Source organism: Eucalyptus grandis, chromosome 2, assembly GCF_016545825.1.
Source record: "Eucalyptus grandis isolate ANBG69807.140 chromosome 2, ASM1654582v1, whole genome shotgun sequence".
In the NCBI taxonomy this organism is placed as follows: domain Eukaryota; kingdom Viridiplantae; phylum Streptophyta; class Magnoliopsida; order Myrtales; family Myrtaceae; genus Eucalyptus; species Eucalyptus grandis.
In genome coordinates, this window is record NC_052613.1 from 54,095,619 (window position 1) to 54,116,553 (window position 20,935).

Consider the following 20,935-nt stretch of genomic DNA (forward strand, 5'->3'; position numbering starts at 1 on the left):
TAAACTTCATGTGAATTTCTAAGCAACACACCATAAAGACCATCGCCAAGAAAGAGGGAGCCAGCCCTGTTTGGCGACAGAATGTTGTCCTGTCCTAAAACCAATCACAACTGGCACGCTCTGTCTTTCTTTTCCAATACCGAAGAATTCCAAAAGGAAAGGAAAGGAAAGGACGAGAAGCACCAAAACAAGAAAAGCATGCCGAGTGATTACTGAAGTACTGCACTCTTATTGGGAATCACTCTGCAATGAGTACACTTTTCGACTGGAAATCGCCGAGAAACCCGCGGTCGATTTCCAGGACACGCATCATCCAACTCGTCCACCCATCGAGAGTCGATCGGATGGATTCCGGTCCCAAAAAAAGAAATCTTTGGATCACGTAGCGATTGAACTCGAAATTCGAGAACGACCCGCGAAGTTCACGCAACAGGAAAATCGGACGGACAAGTTTCAGGAGACCGCCCAAAATCCTGGAGCAGCTCCAGCTCCAGAGAGAGTCGTCGACAAAAACTTGCGAGTGGCGGGCGCACGTGCGCGGCCGCACTCGGATAACCAAAGTTCGGGCCGTGCGGATCCGGGTCCAGCTCACCGCGACTTCTTCAAGGTTCCCGGGTCATTTTCGGAAGGGCATCTTTATCTCCCCCGGGATAACATGTTCCTTAAGGAGTAAGAGAAGTGGGCAGGACGAGCCTGCGGGTCCCCCTCCTCCCCCGCCCCCCCACGCGCCGTTCGTCGGACTGGATCGCACGCGCTTTGTGGAGTAACTGCGGTCACCAACTTGCCACCGCAAGCGTTGGGATTCCAGCAGTTTCTACCCCATTAAATGACGCCAGCGATTCATTTGGACGTGGGTCCGGAGACGGCTTTGAGGGGGCGCCGGTGGTCACCATGGGCCGGCTGCCGAATTAGGTTAGCAACATCTCGATCGGATTCAAGTTCGATCTTACAGTTCCTTCGCATAGGGTTTCGATACCCGGTATTTTTCCGAGATGCATGATGGCCACAGAACATGAAATTTAAATGGGGAAAGAACGTGCGATGTATCCTCTTCCCAAATTTTTTAGAAATTCAGCCTGCAACAATCCAGCTACTGTGATCTCTGTTCCCTACTAAACAAAACCCTAACCCAAAAGAAAGGCAACACTGGCGCATTACAAAATGGGATGGGATTTAATTTGGGCCTCGGGCTGGGCCCAAGAACCGGCGCGTAGAGAGCACGCCCCCACGGACCGCGCCTGAGGAAAACGGGATAACACTCCCTTCGGCTCGGCTCGGCTTCCCCAATCCCTGCGGCTGTGAGCAAACAAATGAGCACCAACTCATCAGTCATCACATCCTTAAAAAAAAAAAACCACAGGGGGAAGAGGAGAGAGAGAGAGAAAGAGAGAGGAAATCTGCATCATCATCTTCTTCCTTTTTATCCTCCATCTGCTTCGCTCCGAGAAGCGCGCACACTCTGCACAGGCCCTCACCTGGAAATACAGACGGGCAGGCAGGCGACCCAAATGAGGAATCCGTCGTCGTCGTCGGGAGGGACGAAGACCCCGTGCTGCAGCAAGGTGGGGCTGAAGAGGGGGCCCTGGACGCCGGAGGAGGACGAGCTCCTCGCCGGCTACATCAACCGCGAGGGCGAGGGCCGGTGGCGGACCCTCCCCAAGCGGGCCGGCCTCCTCCGCTGCGGCAAGAGCTGCCGCCTCCGCTGGATGAACTACCTCCGCCCCTCCGTCAAGCGCGGCCAGATCGCCCCCGACGAGGAGGACCTCATCCTCCGCCTCCACCGCCTCCTCGGCAACCGGTAACCCTTTCTCCCCCTCCTCCCCCGAAAATCTCGAAGATCATCGAGCCGGATCGATCGGGGTTGGGCTCTCCCGATCTTGGCTAGGGTTTCCGTGCATTCCTGAATCTTGAATATCTCGGGAGGGGCCGGTTAGGGTTTCGATGTTCTCCTCTCGGTCGCTCACTTAGTTCTCTCTTCCCACTCACTGATTCGCCACCACTGCCTGCAAGATTTCAGGAAAACACACCCTCACTCAATCGCTTCCTCATTCTCTCTCACATTTCTCAGCTCATAAGGAATCACAACCATATCATCCAGAAAACCACTCACTGATCAATCAAAGATCTTTGCGAAATTCAGCTAACGAACTTAGTCTCTCTCTCTCTCTCTCTCTCTCTCTCTCTCTCTCACATACTGTGTTGCGATTTTGAATCTTATTCTGACCTATGTTTCTGTGATACAGGTGGTCTTTGATAGCTGGGAGAATCCCAGGACGGACTGACAATGAGATCAAGAACTACTGGAACACTCACCTTAGCAAGAAGCTCATCAGTCAAGGAATTGATCCGAGGACGCACAAGCCGCTCAATCCAGAAACCCAGAACTCCAGCAGCAATCCTCCAGCGAAACCTCCTCCTTCCAAAGCGGCACCTCGCCCTCGAAGCCCTAACCCTAGCCCCATCTCTTCTGGCCTCGAGGAAACCAGCAGTGGCAGCCCAGCCATCCTCAAAGAAAATGATCAGATCCAAAGTGCCGATAATACGGAGGCTGTGTATCAAAATGGGACTGCGACAGCTCACGGTGGTGAAGCCAGTTATTTGCCGGGTACCCAGCATTACCATGTGATGGGCTTGAGAAGCAGCCACGGACTGTCTAATGAGGAGGAGGAGGACCTCAACTGCTGCGGGGACGACGTCTTCTCATCGTTCCTGAACTCCCTGATCAACGAGGAAGCATTCCCAATCCAGCACCAGCTACAACAACAGGCCGTCGGCTCCTCGCCGGATTCGGATTCTCTGATTCCCATGGCTGCAGCACCTGCATTCGGGATAGCCGCTGGCTGGGACTCTGCAATCATGTCTTCAGTGATTAATCAAGAGAATAATAGCAGGAGGGCGAATGAACAGGTTGAATAGCAGTATATGTATATCCTAAGTTGGAGAGTACTAGCTATCAGCTGCCATGAATTATGAGGTCTCTCTAGGGTTTGGAGTGTTGTTATATGTGTGTTTGTGTTGATTCTTGTTTAATCTCTTCAATCAGCTGCTTATTTATCACGGCTGATTTGTTGTGATGATGTGTGTTATTTGATGTAAACAAACCTTCCACTCGGTATTGTACTTATTTGATATATAAAGATGTGTGTTGATATGCCGAATGCATTCCCTCATCAACTGTCCTGCATTTTCCGGAAGAAATCGAAGAATTTCATGGGAATCTTACAGGAAATCCATAATCACTTGAGCATTCCCACTTTTTGGTTGTTTAGCTTTCCTTAATTTTTTCCTGATAACTTTCTTGAACAGAGTTATAAATTGCGGTTAGTATCTTTATTACTATCTCATCCTAAAGCATCAAAGTACATGAGGATGCATGCCTAGTCATCACTAGAACTTTGCTATGATTATTACTACAAATTATGAAATTAGCGCGTCGATTCTTCAATCTAGCCAGTTAAATTTCGTCTATGTTTCCTCCTCTTACATGGCAATTGACTTCCTGTGGTTATACGATAACTACACCTCGTAGCCACAGTAATAGACATGTACGCCTAAGCTTGGACAATAATTCTTGGAAAGCTTTGCAGGAACTACTTCCTATTCAAACTAGGCAACAGTTTCATTTATACAAGGAAAACCCATTTTTTGGCAAAGAAATTGACACTGATTGAGAAAACAAAGTTGAATGACATATTCATGAGCACATATGAACGAGCATTGTGTAGTTATGGCCGTTCTACGAGTCAGCAAGCATTCAGCAGCCAATGACTATAATATATGCTTGAACGGCTCACAAAAGGAAATACGATGCATGCTTGCTCAATTTCGTTCTAGTGGACACGCTAACAGATTTATTTAGTGATAGAGGCTATAGAATGCTAAGAGCCGCAAAAAGGAAACCCTAGTTATGAGGGTGTGCTATGTTAAGCAGAAATGAGAGTATTATGGTGACAATAGGCTATAGGTAGACGGCAATGCAATACACTAGAAGGAAATAGATTTTTCGTGGACAATTACTATTGGAGTATTCCATAACCTATCTACTCGAGTTTCCTTAGTTACATCAATAGTGAAAATTGAGACTCCTACATTGTGCTACATTAATCATCTTGTTAGAGCACGCAAAGCCTTATAGCTTATTTTTTTAGCATCATCAGGATGCGATAGATTCATTTCTACAAGAGAACAGTGATTTCACAATGCTCGTTCTGGCAATTTAGTTTTCCAGCTAATGGTTCATGCATCCTACCTAACTATTGTCATAGACATGCTCTAGCCTGAATAATAGTTCATATTCTTGGAAGAACTTAAACTGGTTGATCAACTTTTGTACTTCATTTTGAGCCCCGCGAATTTATACTTTTAAGGTTCTACTTCCCTGGTCAAGGTGCAAAAAAAATAAAAAAAAATTAACTTATACAAATATCACTTAGTATAAAAGTGAGCATGTGTAGCCTTGAATAGATAGGGTCGGCAAACATCAACGTATGGTCACCGTTTTTGCACCAAGAACTCCAGAAAATGTTTGTTGTACAATAAACGTTCATGAAGCTTGAATGCTCGCCTAGTTTCATTCTATGCATTGCACTGATTGAAAGTAATGTTAGCTGGACGTGAGGTATCTGCTAATGTCATTTCGGAGTATTGAAAAGAAACCCTAGAAGGTGAAAAGCAAATTGTGATGAACTGCTCTTATCATCTTATTACGTTCTTCCCCTAAGGTGTGATATTTTATGTAAAATTAAAAAAGCCACAGTTGTACTTTCATCCATGTAGGTGACAAGGACTACCGTATTATATTAGTTATTCTGTTAGATTACTCTAGCCTTATGTATGATCTTATTAGCATCATAAGGTTGTAATAGTTTCATGACTGCATGAGAACATTCATTTCACTATGTTCTGGCAATTTAGTTTTCCAGTTAATGATTGATGCATCCTAGCTAGCTACCGTTTTAGATATGCTTAAGCTTAAATCATAGTTCGTATTAGGAAGTATTTAGACAGGTCGATCATCTTTTATACTTCATCTTGAGTCCATGAATTAATTTTTTTAGGCTTCAATTTCTCTGGTTACATTGAGGCGAGAAAAATGGACCTATGAGAACCATTTTTGCACCAAGAACTCGAGATAAATGTTGACTGTACGGTAATCATTCATGAAGCTTAAATGCTGGCTTAGTTTCATTCTACGCACTATACTCATTAAACACGATGGTACACATGAGATAACTACTTAGGGCATTTAACATATTGAAAATAAACCCTAGAAGGAGAAAAACATATATGGTTATTTGGCGATACTGGCAGACTCTCTTAATAGGTAAATTATTTTTTTGAAGATTGTCGAACATTTTTTGAGGATTACAGTGTTTTAGTGCTAATATCTTCGGCTATAGCGTCTTAGGGGCTCTAAGTCATCCAGTTCTTTTATAGTGCATTCTGGAGTTAACCTCCAGGATCCCCTTATCAGCAAAGTCATCAGATTGATCACCTTGAAGGGATGCTTATTGTTTCGTTACAGCAATTTGATTGCATGCACATATAGCTAGAGCTTCTCATCTAAATTAACTATGGTGAAGACACTTAATGAATGAACACTGTAAATAATTTTTCTTCCAAGTAGCCAAACAACGTTTGTCTCCACTAATTTGTTACTTGAGGGTTTGATCGATCAGGAGATTCAAAATCTCACTCTAGTAATTTAGGGTTACCGAAATTCCTAGCTAAACATCCTCACTATTCACGTAGCATAGTACACATTCATGCAGACGTATAATTTTCATCTATCCCAGAAGAAATTGTCTGCGGACAAGAAGTAAGAGTAGAGCGACAGCAAATGAAGCATATAGGTACCTTAGCAAGCATCCACACTTGTGCAAGGTTTGCCCAATTGAACTCCATCTTCAAGAGCGTAGAGTTGAACCGTTTAGCTTCCCCTCGGTGTCTCGCCCATTCGTATGGACCCTGTAATAGAGAGTAAATCTTTGTATTAAGACCTCTTGCATTTGCACGGCGGATGTTCATAGTCCATTAAAATGCTCAGTAAGTCCGAGCTACTAAAGGCCTTCGTCAACAAAACCCTTCCACGATGTCGCCGTTCCAATCTCGTGCGCATTGTCATCGCACACGTAAAAAACGTTTACAACTAGGAGTTAATCAGACATGATTAGCGGGGCCACCTCTCGGCCGGGCGGGTGGGGCAACGAGCCTGAAACTATTCATCCAGGCCCTGTCCATCTTGGTCCCCAGGGCACGGCCTTGCCTAGTCCAAACCGGCCATTTAAGACCCCGAAAGAGACAAAAAGATGAGCGGTCCAGAGGAGGACCAGATTGCTCCAGGCCCGGCCCGGAGAGGTTGCTGAGATTTCTCTTGTTTTTTTCTGGGGGTTTTTGAACGGCCGATGACGATGATGTGTGCTGGCAGTTCTGACCTAATCAATCATACGAATGGAAGGCTTCGCACCGTATTCGACCACCCTCGGTTCAAACCTTCGCAGGAGCCGGAAGCTCGCGAAACTACCAGTCTTGTTATACCAACGGGATTGGTGGATGGGGTTGACTTAATGGGCGTCCAGACAGATTAAAGTGGGAAACCCAAAAGGTCCCCCCACTTGTTTGACCACCCCCACTTTTATTTCCCTCTTGCTCTTACTTTCTCTTTTTCTAATCCTCGGTAAAGAAACTGTATGGACATGTCCCCTAACGCATTCCCTAAATGAAGAGTGCCCGAAAGGAAAAAAGAAAACCCACTAATAAAAATCTTTCTTGTAGGTTCGGAATGTTTCATTGCACATAGGCGGTTAGGTTAAATTACATGGCTCCATACGAGTTTGTGTTGTGAAATTTTACTTGAATGCATGCGCGCTAGGGACATCACCATTGCTGAGCTTGTTAAGAATTGAAAACCTCGATTAATCTGAATTAGGTAAAAACCAGGATATGTGAATATTGCAGTTGATCTTTTTCAGCCTATTGTCTAGAGGCGGAAGCTTCATGACAGACACTTGGATCTAATCCCTAAATGGCAATGTCTACAGGAACCCGAATTGCCATATCATACGTTTTTGTGAAATTTGACCCCATGCTAATAACCTACGAGGAATTTGCCAATAGAGTTCGCTTTCTTCTCCCTGGTTATAATTACTAAAACCATCTAAATTTCATCCCGAAAATACTTTGCACTAATCCGTGCTGAGTTGACTCATTCCTACTATGCCTGATCAAAATTTTTTTTTCAGCCAATCAGCTTTACCATATATAGAAAGAACTAGCCGGCCATTTCGTGGAAATCAAGACCATGGAGTGGGGAATCAGTCTTTGGAAGTTGGATTCCTCAGGCTTTTGATTCATTCCTGAGATTAAGGATTGGTTCTTGTTCTGCTGAACACAAAACATGGTTCTACCCTGTTTCTCTCCTGCTCTGTTTTCTCTCCCTACTTTTTTTTTGGGAGGTTTTTTGGGGCTAACTATAAGCTCTAGCATTATCTTTTTGGACGTTCCGGTTGCAGCCATGATCTGAAAAGAGGTGGATATGGCTCAAAACTTTATATTTATGTTGATTGCCAAGAAAATCGTTACCTATAATTTTTTTTTTGTCTCTATCTTTTATTTTCCTGGACAGTTTCTGTCTATTTGGCAGGAAACCCAGCACAAACTTAAAAGGAGCCTTAAGTCAAGACAGTTCACGTCTACCGCCTTCATATGAACATGAACATGAGTTTACTTTGGTCAAAATGCAGGTGGCCGATGCTCAACAAATGTAATGTATTTTATATATACATATTGTTCGGAGATTATCTGTTAAACGTGATTAACTGTCATTGCAATTCTCGTGACAGTCCAAAAAAAGAAAAAAAGAAAAAGAAAGAAAGAACGAACTTCGGAGTCCAATAAATATGCAGGGCCATGAAAATGAAATAGTGATTAAGACTACGACGGTATCCATGAACTCTACATACAAGTTAAAGACGAAAGAGTTGCAGACTCCAAACATCTAAAATTAGCAGGAACTAACAGCAAAAACACGAAGCAAGATCCCAAACAAAAGATAAAAGAAACTAAAAAGAAACTAACTTCGCATAAGCAGATATCTTCACGTGCAATGTGTTGAACATATATCCCTTCGAAGCCGAGCGAACATAGCATAAAGTAAGAAATTTCTGGCGCACGCGAGATAGACGACGACTCACCTGCGTGAGAAAGCCGCATTCGAGCAAAACCATGCAGAAATCCGCCATCATTGGAGCTCCCCTCTTTCCGCAGGCGGCGAGGCATTCGGGGGGGTTCGGGAAAAACATGATGACGCAATGATCACCGCCGAGATGGGGTCCGGAGCAAAAGCGAAAAGAGGAAAAGGAACAGAAAGATTTGCAGGGCCAAGAAATGATCGAGCGAAGAGAACAGAGAGAAGATAGATATCTTCAAGAGCCCGAAGAAGGATCCTCCGCCCCAGTGCGGGATCCTAATATATCGCCCCGGAGCATTACGAGGGGGGCGACGACCCACACGTGTCAGTCGGCCGCAGGGAGGAAACGAACCCCACAAGCGCTTCGGGCCGCGAGGATTGACCGGTAGATCGAAGGGGGGGCTACCGGCTGCTTCCAGTTGGCCCCCCTGGAGTGGCCAACCAAACGTTCTAACCGGATAGGTCAGACCAATGTTAGACAGAACAACCTTTCTTTGACGCCTCCTCTCTCTCTGCTCCAGGGGGCTCTGGTGTTTTTTGAGATGTAGGAATTCCTGGAAAGGAGAGAGAAGGTGCACTGACATTTTTCTTTTCTTCTTTTTTTTTTTTTAGTTTCGGAAAGAATCTAAGTCCTTCCTCTTCTTTTGTCCTGCTATCTCCAAAAAAGGTATTGTTGATAGGATCTCTAGTACCTGTTCGGGTCGCATTCGGAAACCCGTTTTTACGAGCTCCAGGACGGTCGAGGTGGAGTAGGTCCGATCGGTTAAGGCGAGGAAAGCAAATTTCTTACCGAATGTGTTCTTTCTTTTCATTTCTTTCCTATTCTCGATAAGAGCGGCTCTCTTGAACAAGACCAGGAGCTTTCGATACTTGAAGGGAAGAGAACCGAAGGGGACTCGCGAAATTATATGTTCGGTCAAGAACGTTGTATCATATCATGAGCATTATCAACATTTGGCAACCGCGTTGAGTATTGCCTGCATTTCTGGTTGTTGCATTCCAAGCAATATTTATATATGTGCAATATCGCTTTGCTACATCATCATTTATGAAATAACTTTTAATATATCTCCTGTTAAAATTATGTATTTGAAAATTTTATGAAATCATTACTCATTAATATACAGCAATATTGCTATCCTCCCTATAATAAACATTATTCAAATCGTCTCTATGTATAATATTCGTGGAATCTAAGGTACCATGAAATAAAAGCGGGGGCAGAAAAAACATCCAACTGCAATTATGATGGTCCAGGCGAGGGATTCGGTCGTCCCAAATTATGAGTTCGAGACTGCAATAATAATAATAAAACGATGATATGAAAGATAGAGAATAGACTACCAGTCAACTCTCGGCAACCTACCGTCAAATACCTCGAAAGTCAAAAGGTGACACGAGAAGCGATAATGCCCATTAGGGGCTCAGCATCGACGACCTACCATTCCATTCCGTACCTCATTTTTTTTTTATTATATATTTTTTCATACTTATGTAGATCTTCTTCCTCTTCCTCTTCCTCATCGAAATAAACAAACGGGTACAGAGTCCGCTTTGATATATGACGTCATTTTTCAAAAGTTTAATCGATAGTCAAAAATAGTTTTCCCCTAAGAGTGAGCAAAAGAACCAAACCGAACTAGCTAATCCTGAATGATTCGTGATCTCTAAAAGTTGAAATTAATAAATATCAATCTGGTTCCGGTTCTATGTGTGAACTCGCTTACTTGGACTGGACCAATTTAAGCCCCAACTCTAGTTCTTTTTTCGCTTAGACATGGTCATGCACATTCGTCGCTCAAGTCTCTCACTCTCACTTCTCTCGGTCTCAGCCACCCAATGCTCATGCCTCTCTCGTGGTTTAGCACCTCACACACTTGGTTTTTAATGATAATTATAACTTTGTTTGTGGAGATGATCCTCGCGTTTTGTTGTTTATCACGAGCTTGTTCTATTAAAATTACTCATGTAGTAGTTTAGATTATACAATGATAATTGCAGTTTTGTAGTGAATAGGAAAAAGAAAAAAAAAAAGAGGAGGAGATACGGCCAGTTCCTAAATTCGGTCCAATTCTCGTGTGGGTCAAGGATCAAGCGGTCTAGCTCCGGGTTCTAGCATGGGAACCGGCTTATTCTAGAATTGATCATCCCTAATATCTTTTATGAGAAAAACATGACAATTCCCATCGCAAACTCGATCGGTTCAATTGCTCGAGAATAGGCTTACGGACGTGGATTGGGTGAACACTGTTCGTACCTCCGCTTGGCGCAAAAAGAATTTCGCACGTGACCTGCTCCCATTCAGAATTAAAAAGAAAGAAAGGGAAAGTTCGAAAGAGCAGAGGACCGTGACGTTAAGACAGACAGTGCACGAGCCCGATAGGGATGGAAGGTTAGATGAGAAGAGTCACGTGGGATTTCGAAAAGGATTGCTTAGGAAATCAAATTACAGTGCCCAGCACGGGATTGAGAACTTTCATTAGTTAGATGCAAGTCTCCATTGATTTTTCAGTTTAATAATTAGATAAGCGCGCGGCGGAAAGGTACGTACCAACTGCTCGGACCCGACGCAAACGGCAGCTAATTGGAAACAATTATTGAGACAGAACAGCGTATCTAGGTCTGTCCAGCGGGAATTCTATAACAACATGGGGGAGCTGAATTTAACGAGCGAGGGGCCTTGTAGTAATTTCAGTTATTATTATTAAGAGAAATTTAAGAACGAGGAAGTTGTACGGAACTTTTATGGACGAGCTTCGAAAGGAATGCGACAAAGGCATTGCCCTCTCTGACAATATTCGAAATGATAATAAAAATAAAGAGAGGGGGGGCGGTTGATATTGGAAATACCAGGGAACACTTTGGGTTTGTAATCTTTATATGATATGAAAAAATATTAAACTCTAACGACGTAACGTTATTCTTGGGAGTTGGGGATCTTAGTGGTAAACAATTTAAGCGCTATTAAAACGAGTCTATTTAATATCAACCGTGTTTAATATTCTATTGGAGCGCTGGCAAAAAAATCTAAAGTTTGGCTCAAAATCCTTCAAATTCAAGTCCTAATCCAGTTAAGGGTGCCCGATGGGGCCGGCTCCATATGTCGCATCTCAGCTGACGTGACCTGAGGCACATGAAAGCAAGGCACGCGAAGGCCACGAGTTTGTAGCCATTTTTTTCTTTGGCTCAAAGGAAACCGTATGTGATGAGTAACCATTGGCTGCCCTTAAATTTTTATTTTTATTTTTTAAAAATGACGTGTTTGGTCAGGCACAAGCTCAACCTTGCTCGTTCTACGCACGCGTGAAGCACTGTAGCAGGTCGTGCGTAGGAGGCCGTGCTTAGGCACGAATTGCTACAGTGCCAAACATGATGGGCGACCATTTTGTCCAACCCATCTGACTATTACCAGATCTTGCCAAATTATCCAGATCGCAAGTTGGGTTGGTTCGGTCCAACCTATCCTTAACTCTACATCTGGGGCTAATTAAGGTATAGATAAATCATCATATGCCTTAAGAACCTCTTTGCCTAGTGTGTTGATGATGGCATGCACAACTTTTAGTTATCTAATCTATGACAATGACTCAATGTATTGTCTGCTTTGGTCCGTCTTATACTGAATCTCGTGGTTTTGTCATTTGACATACAAATAGACACTTTTCAAAGAGGCCACTCATCTTAGTAATACTCTAACTTGAATTTGTTTAATTTTTGGAGTTTCAAAGTCAAGTTGATTATTACGTCCAAATGCACTTTAATGAGTTAATTTTAGTTTATATACATATATATATATATTAGAATTGCTCTCTTTATATTCGATGTATAGTTCAGTTCATTTCTACCATCTTTACCATTCTAGAAGTTTGCTATAAGTCATTCCTTATCCAAGCCCTCTAATTTCAATGACCACTCCTTACCTTCGTTGGATCAAGCAGCTATAAAACTAATATGCATTGTAGAAGCACATGGCAAATAGTCATTATAGCTCGTCCATTACATTTTACCGACTCATAGAAAAATGTTAAAACTGCTTCTCGATAAAAAAAATAACTTATCATTATTCCAATTCCTCTTATATAAAATTAAGAAAATAATGGTTTTAATTTTAATAATATTCATTATATGGTTTATTACACAATTTAGTATGACAAAAAGGGTCTTGTCGAGGCACTCATTAATTGTACTTAGAAAACAAAAGTTCTCACAGTACAAAAGTTATGCCAAACATCAGTTAATAAACTTTTTCCACGGGTGTGTACTGCGTAGCAAGTAATTTCAAGTATTTGTTAATAAGTATTTATATTATAAAAAGCTACCATTTACGATGCATTGACGGTTATTTTGTCATACAAAATTTGAATTTTGAAAATTAAATTATTAAAAAATAAAATATGCTTAACGGCACTCTTGACAAAATTTCAATAAAAACTATATTTGTCTTTTATTTTGAAAAAATAAATAAAAGAAGACAAATTGGAAGGGGCAAAACCGTGCCACGTGGATCCATTAGGACGTCGAGCTTGCAGAATTTCCGACCACCGATTGTTTGACTTTGACCCTCTTTCCCGACAACCGCTCGAAACACCCCTCTCTCTCTCTCTCTCCGGGGAAGCGTCGGAGGGCATGGCGAGCACGAGCTCCCCAACGCTGCACCTGTCGACGGAGCTGAAGTTCCCGTTCGACCCATCCCACCGGAGAAGAAGGAAGAGCACGTTCGCTCCTTCCCTATCCTCCGGCAAGACCGTCCGCTCCCGGGAGCCGATCGCCGTCCGATACCGACGCCATGCCTCCCCTCCTTCGAGCTCGACCGTGCCGAATGCCGTCCTCAAAGGGCACACGACCCAGGACCGAGTCCAAGGCGACGAGGCCCCATGCCCACCGCAGCTCGAAGTCCAGAGCCGGTGAGTAATACGGAACCGACGAACGGGGATCATCATGGGGCGCGAGTTTTCGGGTTCGTTTCTTCGTGTTTTGGGTAACTGAAAAGACGGCTCCTTTTTCTTGCCTTCTGTTCGTGTGTTGTAGGGTATGGAATTGGAGGGGCTATTCGATTCGGTATCAGTGTTGCGGAGACAGCGGACCGGCTTTGGTTCTGATCCATGGTTTTGGAGCGAACAGGTCTACACCGTTCACATTTCATTATCAGACAAACTATTTGCTAGGTATTGATTGTTTTGATCGCTTGACGTTGCTCTGTTTTGTGTCTGCATTTGTTCTTGTTTTTGTTCCCTTTTTCTGCGTGAGCTTTGAAGTTCCTTCTATGATGTTTGCTGGTTTTGCTATGGCAGAGTCTCATCCGACAATTGCTGTAAAACCTGAGCGAAAACTGATTTGTTGTATTAGCAGTTGCAAAATTGGGCATGACCATTTGTTTCTTGATTAGATTATGGAAGGGGGGGCTTTGCTCCATGTAGACTCTTCTTGAACTCTTGAAATTTAGTGACACTGGTTTAATATCAGGTGGGGTGTATCTCCTATGCTTCAAATTAGAAAAGAAGTATAAACATGAGAATGCCATTTAGTGCAAATTTCAAGTACACCCTCTTCATTCTCTCGTGAATTAGATTGATTCGCCCATTGCTGATGTGCCTGTCCTTTTCCTCAGTGACCATTGGAGGAAAAATATTCCAGTTCTTGCGAAATCGCACAGGGTATATGCCATTGATCTGATTGGTTATGGATACTCCGACAAGCCAAATCCCCGTGACTTTGGAGATGATTTGTTTTACACATTTGAGACATGGGCGACGCAGATAAATGACTTCAGTGTCCAAGTGGTCAAAGATAAAGCATTTTTTATATGCAACTCTATTGGAGGTAATGAGGTTTAGCCCATAGCTAACTTGGTGATGCTCAAAATTTTTAGTTTATGACTTGTGACTCCATTCTTGTATCTGCAAACAAAAGGATCAAAGGATAAGTTTTTGTTTTTTTAACGGTGATGCGAGATCAAGGTGAACATAATTTCTTGCCCCATTCTTCAGATATCTCATCATTCAGCATATGCATACTTGATAAAAGAGACCTAAATTACAACTCATTTGTATGCTTAGTATATGTTCTCACTCATTGATTCTTTCTCCATCTGATTGTAGGAGTCGTTGGCCTTCAAGCAGCCGTGATGCAGCCGGAGATCTGTAGGGGTATCGTCATCCTGAACATCTCTCTTCGAATGCTTCATATTAAGAAGCAGCCATGGTATGGAAGACCCCTGATCAGATCATTCCAGAATTTGCTGAGGTGAAACTTATTGTCCCTTCTTGGAAACTTTAAGCTCTTGCCGAGTGGCCTTAATTTCTGAAGTGAGTTACCATTGTGGCAGAAATACAATGTTAGGGAAATTCTTCTTCAATTCTGTTGCTACACCGGAGTCTGTGGAAGGTATCCTTTGTCAGGTAAAAAAGTTCAAATTCCACTGAGTCTACGACAGAGCAGAATGAAAGCATTTTGCATATTCCATTTCACTGAGTTGAGTGCTTTTGATGAACTTTGTGACAGTGCTACCACGACACCTCCCAAGTGACTGATGAATTAGTTCAGAAGATCCTTCAACCGGGACTTGAGCCCGGTGCTGTCGATGTCTTTCTTGAATTCATTTGTTATTCAGGTGGTCCGCTTCCAGAAGAACTACTGCCGCTAGTGAAGGTATGTTATTTTTCATCCGCAATCTCAAAAAGCTATGCAGTGTCGTTTATCGAAAGATAGAGATTGTGATGATACTTCAAAGCTCCTTTTATTGTCGCTCTCTTTGTCAGTGTCCTGTTCTGATAGCATGGGGAGACAAGGATCCATGGGAGCCCATTGAACTTGGAAGAGCCTTCAGGAATTTCGACTCAGTGGAAGACTTTGTGGTGCTCCCTGATGTTGGTCACTGTCCTCAGGTCTCTCTCTCTCTCTCTCTGTGAGATAAAGATTAATGTGGAGGTTCTACTGAGCATGTGTGGGCATTTTCCCTTTGCGATTTGGTACCAAAACTTGACGGGTTCTGTACTTTTGTTTGACACTTGATGATACTTTCTGCAAACATTCTGACTAGATTCATTCTTGTCTCTTGCCATATATATGAAGGACGAAGCGCCTCATCTTGTAAACCCACTTGTTGAATCATTCGTGGCTCGTCATGCAGCGCCATCAACTGCATCAACATGATGAATTGGAAGACCATTCTTTCTTTGTGAAATTCATTGTAGATGATACCTTCCTTTTTTTTCAGTGTCCCCAATAACGATTGGTGTAAGAATGCTTAAAGAATAGTGGCAATTTCTACTGCACTGAAATGGTGCTGAGAAGCAAAGTCACTGCCTCTTGATGAATGTATATTTCTTCTGATATTACCTTTATCTTATGGGGTCTTATCACTCTCGCCCTTGTATGCTCTTATAATACAACTTCGATACTTGACTAAGGTGACGGTTTTATAATCAATGCTGTAGGTAATTTTCAGGACGATAAAAAACTCGAGACTCCAATTTGACATCTGATAGTTTCATCTCACCTTCAGAGATGATGTTATTTGGAAGATAAAGGCGGCCAGTTGGGTGCACTCGATGCACCCATTTGCCGTCGTTAGCCGTGGAGAATTTCCAAGGACATCACGCTTCGCATTTGAAAACATGGCGAACCAAGTTTTTTTCACTACCCTTCAGTCAACGAACCAAGCTTTTCCTGACCTGACCATGCACTTCTTGTGCTTTGCATCGAGTACACAATTCTTTAATTTGAGAACCGTATGAAACCGCCCCAAATTGGAGAGCAAGACTTTAAAAACCGAGTTAATGCTTCTTGGGGGTTTCTCATTTCGGCATCAACATGTCAAGACATAATGAGTCCATGGAGACAGTGAATTTTGAAAGTGAGTTGTTCTGCGGGATACAAAGGACAATCCCTGTGGTGTCTGCATCTTTATACTAACATCAATAGCATCAGCTGAATATATAGTAGCTTCAAGTATGATGCTCTTATCAAGTTATGAAAGAGGGTAACAGGAGATCTGTCAGAGACAAAAGGATAAATTGATCCTGACAGGGTAGGAACTTCATGTTTCAGCAGGAATAGATTCTTCTGCATTTATGCATGATTGGTTTATGCAGCATGCCAATACCGAAACACAAATTATGATAAACAGAAACAACATGTTTGTTCCTGAAGAATGATACGTGAAATGTGCAACAATCTTGATCAGCAGGCTATAATAAAAGGAAATTCTACAAATCTGTGACTAAATTATCCGTGCTTAGTAATTTTAAAAAGTGAAGGTGATTTTTCAGTCTTGTTAGTAATTTTCATTTTCCTGTAAGTAACTTCCTAAATGTCTTGGTAAATCCACCATAAAAAAGAGCACAAGAAAAACTGAAACTCCATCGATTGAAAGCAATTAGTTCGTTTCTCTTTCTACTTTTCACACTCCCCAATACGAGCAGAAAAGGAAGGAAATAAAACCAAGGCTGATAGTAGATCAATCTTAGAGCTATTGCTTCTTTTTGACAATATCGCAAATTGATCTTATCAAGAATGATAACCGCGCACCGGTTGATTTGATGAGCGAATCTAAGCAGCTTGAATGTCATTATTCAACATTACATAACTAATTTTATCTGATACCCATTGATGCCTTATTGATAGATTTTGAGGCACTTCCTATGCATATGTAGATGTGAGGAAAACAAGATTCGGGGACAATTCCACTCCTTTGCGTCTCTTCCCCAATCAAGAGTCAAATTTTAGAGGAAGAGAACTTCATTTTTTGCCTCCAGCAAGGCTATTAACTAGTGCAATAAAGGGGTTTAATTTGAGGTCTCGAGTTCTTTTTTTTTGGACTTACAGAAAAGGGCCACCTCAGGGATATGATAGTCACAACAATAAAGCAAATGTCTGTTTGTTTCACTTACAATGATGTACTGACATATATTCACCAACTACAATGACAATATCAATACAGCGTTCATGTTAAGAGTTAACAGCATCATCCTTAATAGTATACAGCAGAGGGAAAATGCACTGCGGGCATGACAACTTTTTAGTGGGTGACATTTGCGCAATGTGAAAAGAAAAATTACAATGGCAAAATTACCATAAATCAGGAAACGAACAGAACCTACAAAAGGATAAAATTTGATCTTCTCTGGATCTTCCAGATTTGCGATTGGGGGGGCCTTTGAGAGACCCAGTTTACAGCATTTAACATAAAATGTCGGGCAACTATGATGTGATAATTTCTCATTTGGGCAGTCTTCTAGTTGAAAAAGCCCCCTCCTCCCACATCGGTTTAGTTGTAACCTACCAGGATTTTAGAACATCCTGTTTCTATTTCTCTCACCTATATCAGCATAATTGGATTATGTGATGTACATTCAGGAAAAGTCACAAAGTGCACAGGCATCAGATGAAGAACAAATAACAGACACAGAGGAGCGAGTGCTTTCAAGCACACATCAACTTGGAATTTAGAAGAACGAGGAAATTGCATGAAGCTGAAGAATAGTACAAACAGATTCAGTAAGTTTATCGTATTGACATTCAGCAAATGTATGAAGTAACAGGTACATGTAAGATGTGCTAAGATGAACTCAACCTTCTCACTCCAGAGAAAGAATTGAGAGAAAAAAGGCATAGCAAAAGATATAAAACAACAAAAAGAAGCAATAAGAGTGTTCGTCAACCTGGTCAGCATGTATTAATTCCATCCTTGCAATCTTTTGTTAGGTTATAAAATGTCTCCACACGTGTCTTCCCTCTATAGAGGACCTCTGTATCAACTGCGACCCTCATGTAACCATCAAATTCTACAGGTCTTCCCTTGTTTAGAAGCATTGTCTCATTATGCCACTCGCTTGTATTTGACCACAGTTCCCTGTAATCATCAAGCAAGTGTACTTTGTATTGAGACCTCAACTTATCAAAGTAATTGTAAAAAGGCTCATTGGTTGCAATGTAGAGATTCCTCCAAGGCGCAATCATTCCCTTAAGCTTCAGAAGAAGAGCATCAGGAGAAGTGTCAGCATCAAGATGAGGCCAGAGCTCTTTATTCTGAGCTTTCTCCCCGGACCACATGTACGGCATCGAAATCCCAGTCCATTCGCCCACTAATCTCCGAGACTATATTCATCAATCTCTTCGATTTCCAGATCGCATGCCAAGGCCTCTGGATGTATTTTGCAGCTTGCCCTTCACAAACCCTGTACCAGTAATTCTCTGGTTCTGGAGCATCGAACTGTCTCCATATAATTGAACTCTTATCTTTCCTCAGTTGCATTGGGGTAACCTTATATGTCACCACCTTTCTCACCGGCATCTTTTTCTTATGGCTCTTATCCCATTTCTTCCAATCCTTAAGGAACTCGCCCTCCTCCACAATTGACGCCACCTCCTTGAGATGTTCGAAATCAAAATAATATCGAAAATCCTTACCCTCCTCATCCTTATTACTAGGGTTATAAGTTGCAGCCAAGCACATGTTCAAATCCAGCACAAACGTGCGGTTTAAGTACATAGCCTCTCCTAATCCACAAAGCAAACTCCACAAATAATGATTCATTTCCTTGCAATAATCCCCACCAGGCGAATAGTACAAGTATCTGCCCTTTCTAAAGTTTGCATCCGATCCCAAGCTCGGAATTGTATCATTTATCTCATTGTCTCCAACAGGCGTCAATATTTTTGCTTTGGTGCCCCTCGTGGCATTCGACCTACTCGGTCTACGAGCATTGGTGCCTGAATGCCAACCGCCGGAATGCAGCGCCTTATACTCGCAATTGTCTCCAATCTCCACCCTAAACCTCCTAAAATCCCTATACTTCCTCCAAGACTTCTCCTTCTTGTTCCTGAACCTATAAGCTACATCGCACTCACCCGGCTTCGACCCGCTAACCGGAGCTTGATATTCCAAAAACACAACGGACTTAAAAACCCGCAAATTAAACTTCTCGACCGCGATCAAGACACGCGGGTCGGAGCAATTAACGGCCCCTCCGGCCATTTCACATGAACCCGGATCCGATTTCGAGGAAGGGCCGAGGATCCCCTCCTCGGCCTTCTCGATCACGGCCTCGGTGATGGGGTTCGCCCCGGAATCAGGGGAAGCCGAAGCCGCTGCCGAGGCGCCCGCGGGGGAGAGCTGCAGATCCTCGCCCGTCGTGAGGATGGAGTTGTCGTTCTTGAAGGTGGCGTTCTCGCTCTGGGTGAAGAGGCGGGTGAGGGCAGGGGCGGACTCGAGCCAAGGATCCGGGGGTTGGTAGGTGATGGCGACCACGGTGAAGACGAGCACGGAGAACACGAACACGGAGAAGCAGAGGTTCCCTATGAGCTTTATCAGGTTCTGCCCGATGGGCTCCGTGCCCGGACTCGAATCCTTCATGGGCGTTTCTCCTTCAACTGTACGTCCTCCAATCTCAGCAAAATTCGTGCTCAGCTGACAGAAAGAGAAACTGGGTAGTGTCCACTCACCTCGGATAACGAGGAAAAGGGTGGGATTCTCGGGAGATCTGGTGACTCGATTGGAGCAAAATCTGGGTTCACTGTCTTCAGTTCAGTTCTTGAGTTCGTGCTCACCGGGATCGAAAATTCCACGGACTATCCTTAGCTTTCTAACCCAGCGGAGGAGGACGAGGAAGATGGAACAGCCGAAGCCAAAGAAAACTTAGAAAGAAAGGAAGGACAAAAGGGAATTCAATGGCAGCACATATTTTCTGCACATCTTTTTTGTCCGATTTGATATGTGATCGGCGTATGTGACGTGAAAAATACTGTATAGATCATTTTCCGAATTTTGACTGAAAATGGAAAAGGTGGTTTTCCGACCTTTTAAATTAAACGAACCCCACATTTTTCTTCTTTTTTTTTTAGCAGATCTGAAAGGTTAGCTGATCTCGCAGCTGTAAATGACGGTTGTTGTCTAGTCGTTCTCTTTTCGATGTCATTAATAGCACTTTTATGGCTCCCATCCTTCTACTTAATATAGGTGAATAGATCGAGCAACTGAAAAAAAAAAAAAAATTAAATCCCAATATCATCTATAATAGAGATAATTACTTAAATAATCATTAAATCTTGATTTAATATGTAATATCATCCTTAAATTCTCAATTTATTTAATGTGATCTATGGACTTTGACTAAATGTTTAACGTCATCTCTAAATTTTTTATTTGTTCAACATAGTTACTAAATTTTTGTAAATATTCAATTTAATCCATAAATTATATGGAAATATCCAACATTATTCTAAATTTGTCAATTTGACTTTTAATTTGATATGTTTAAATGATAGAGAAAAAAAATAACTTTACACATGATATATAATTTGGATAGAGATATATAATCAACATCATCAAATGACAGGGACAATTATATTTTCTAAATTGAAGAAATTAAAAGAATTATTTATATTCTCATTTAAGTTGAATATCCTACGTGGATAAGCCACACTTAACATTTTTTTTTTAACTCATCAAAAAAGGTCAAATCATCACACCTTCTCAATAAATCACCACCGAGATTTTCTCACATTTATCATTGGATTCCACTAATATAAAATTAACAACTATCAAGCAACCATCAAGTCAAGAGTACTAAGTAAATTAATCTAACTTAGTCCCTTGAATTTTTACTTACTTGAAAGATGACTTGAGCAATCAAAGCTTTAGATACCCTAAAAGCAAAATAGTCAAGAATACCAATTGACATCCCTTAATCCTTGCAAGTAACAAAACTAGTTTGATAAGTTGAAGCAAAAATACAATAATTCATA

At 42.2% G+C, this 20,935-nt stretch overlaps 2 protein-coding genes, 1 long non-coding RNA gene and 1 other non-coding gene across 4 annotated transcripts; 2 read left to right on the forward strand and 2 right to left on the reverse strand.

Moving 5' to 3' along the window:
• Window positions 1–993: 993 nt before the first annotated feature.
• On the reverse strand, window positions 994–8,451 carry LOC104433775. Its single transcript, XR_001984867.2, has 5 exons — window positions 8,193–8,451; window positions 5,857–5,967; window positions 2,314–2,848; window positions 1,476–2,003; window positions 994–1,296 (listed from the first exon to the last, which is right to left on the reverse strand). It is a non-coding gene; the product is annotated as an uncharacterized LOC104433775 (long non-coding RNA).
• Window positions 1,330–3,154, forward strand: LOC104433774 (transcription repressor MYB5). The gene is made up of 2 exons (XM_010046640.3): window positions 1,330–1,798; window positions 2,244–3,154. Exons 1-2 carry the CDS (start codon window positions 1,509–1,511, stop codon window positions 2,914–2,916), a joined length of 963 nt encoding a protein of 320 aa, XP_010044942.2. The 5' UTR covers window positions 1,330–1,508; the 3' UTR covers window positions 2,917–3,154.
• Window positions 8,452–12,761: 4,310 nt separating the features above from the next.
• On the forward strand, window positions 12,762–15,531 carry LOC104433776 (pheophytinase, chloroplastic). Its single transcript, XM_010046641.3, has 8 exons — window positions 12,762–13,092; window positions 13,217–13,309; window positions 13,797–14,008; window positions 14,287–14,431; window positions 14,514–14,586; window positions 14,690–14,836; window positions 14,947–15,072; window positions 15,260–15,531. The coding sequence occupies exons 1-8, from the start codon at window positions 12,815–12,817 to the stop codon at window positions 15,338–15,340; spliced, it is 1,155 nt and encodes a 384-aa protein (XP_010044943.1). The 5' UTR covers window positions 12,762–12,814; the 3' UTR covers window positions 15,341–15,531.
• A 2,068-nt stretch (window positions 15,532–17,599) lies between these two features.
• LOC104433778 lies at window positions 17,600–19,924 on the reverse strand. The gene is made up of 2 exons (XR_005548427.1): window positions 19,634–19,924; window positions 17,600–19,561 (listed from the first exon to the last, which is right to left on the reverse strand). It is a non-coding gene; the product is annotated as an uncharacterized LOC104433778 (transcript).
• Window positions 19,925–20,935: the final 1,011 nt, after the last annotated feature.

Excerpts from the sequence above, each read along its gene's own strand:
- LOC104433776 (XM_010046641.3), top strand. The coding sequence starts at position 12,815 with ATGGCGAGCACGAGCTCCCCAACGCTGCACCTGTCGACGGAGCTGAAG. Across the intron at positions 14,587-14,689 it reads TGGAAGGTATCCTTTGTCAG|TGCTACCACGACACCTCCCA; the intron begins GTAAAAAAGTTC and ends ACTTTGTGACAG. Across the intron at positions 14,837-14,946 it reads AACTACTGCCGCTAGTGAAG|TGTCCTGTTCTGATAGCATG; the intron begins GTATGTTATTTT and ends TCTCTTTGTCAG.
- LOC104433774 (XM_010046640.3), top strand. The coding sequence starts at position 1,509 with ATGAGGAATCCGTCGTCGTCGTCGGGAGGGACGAAGACCCCGTGCTGC. Across the intron at positions 1,799-2,243 it reads CACCGCCTCCTCGGCAACCG|GTGGTCTTTGATAGCTGGGA; the intron begins GTAACCCTTTCT and ends TCTGTGATACAG.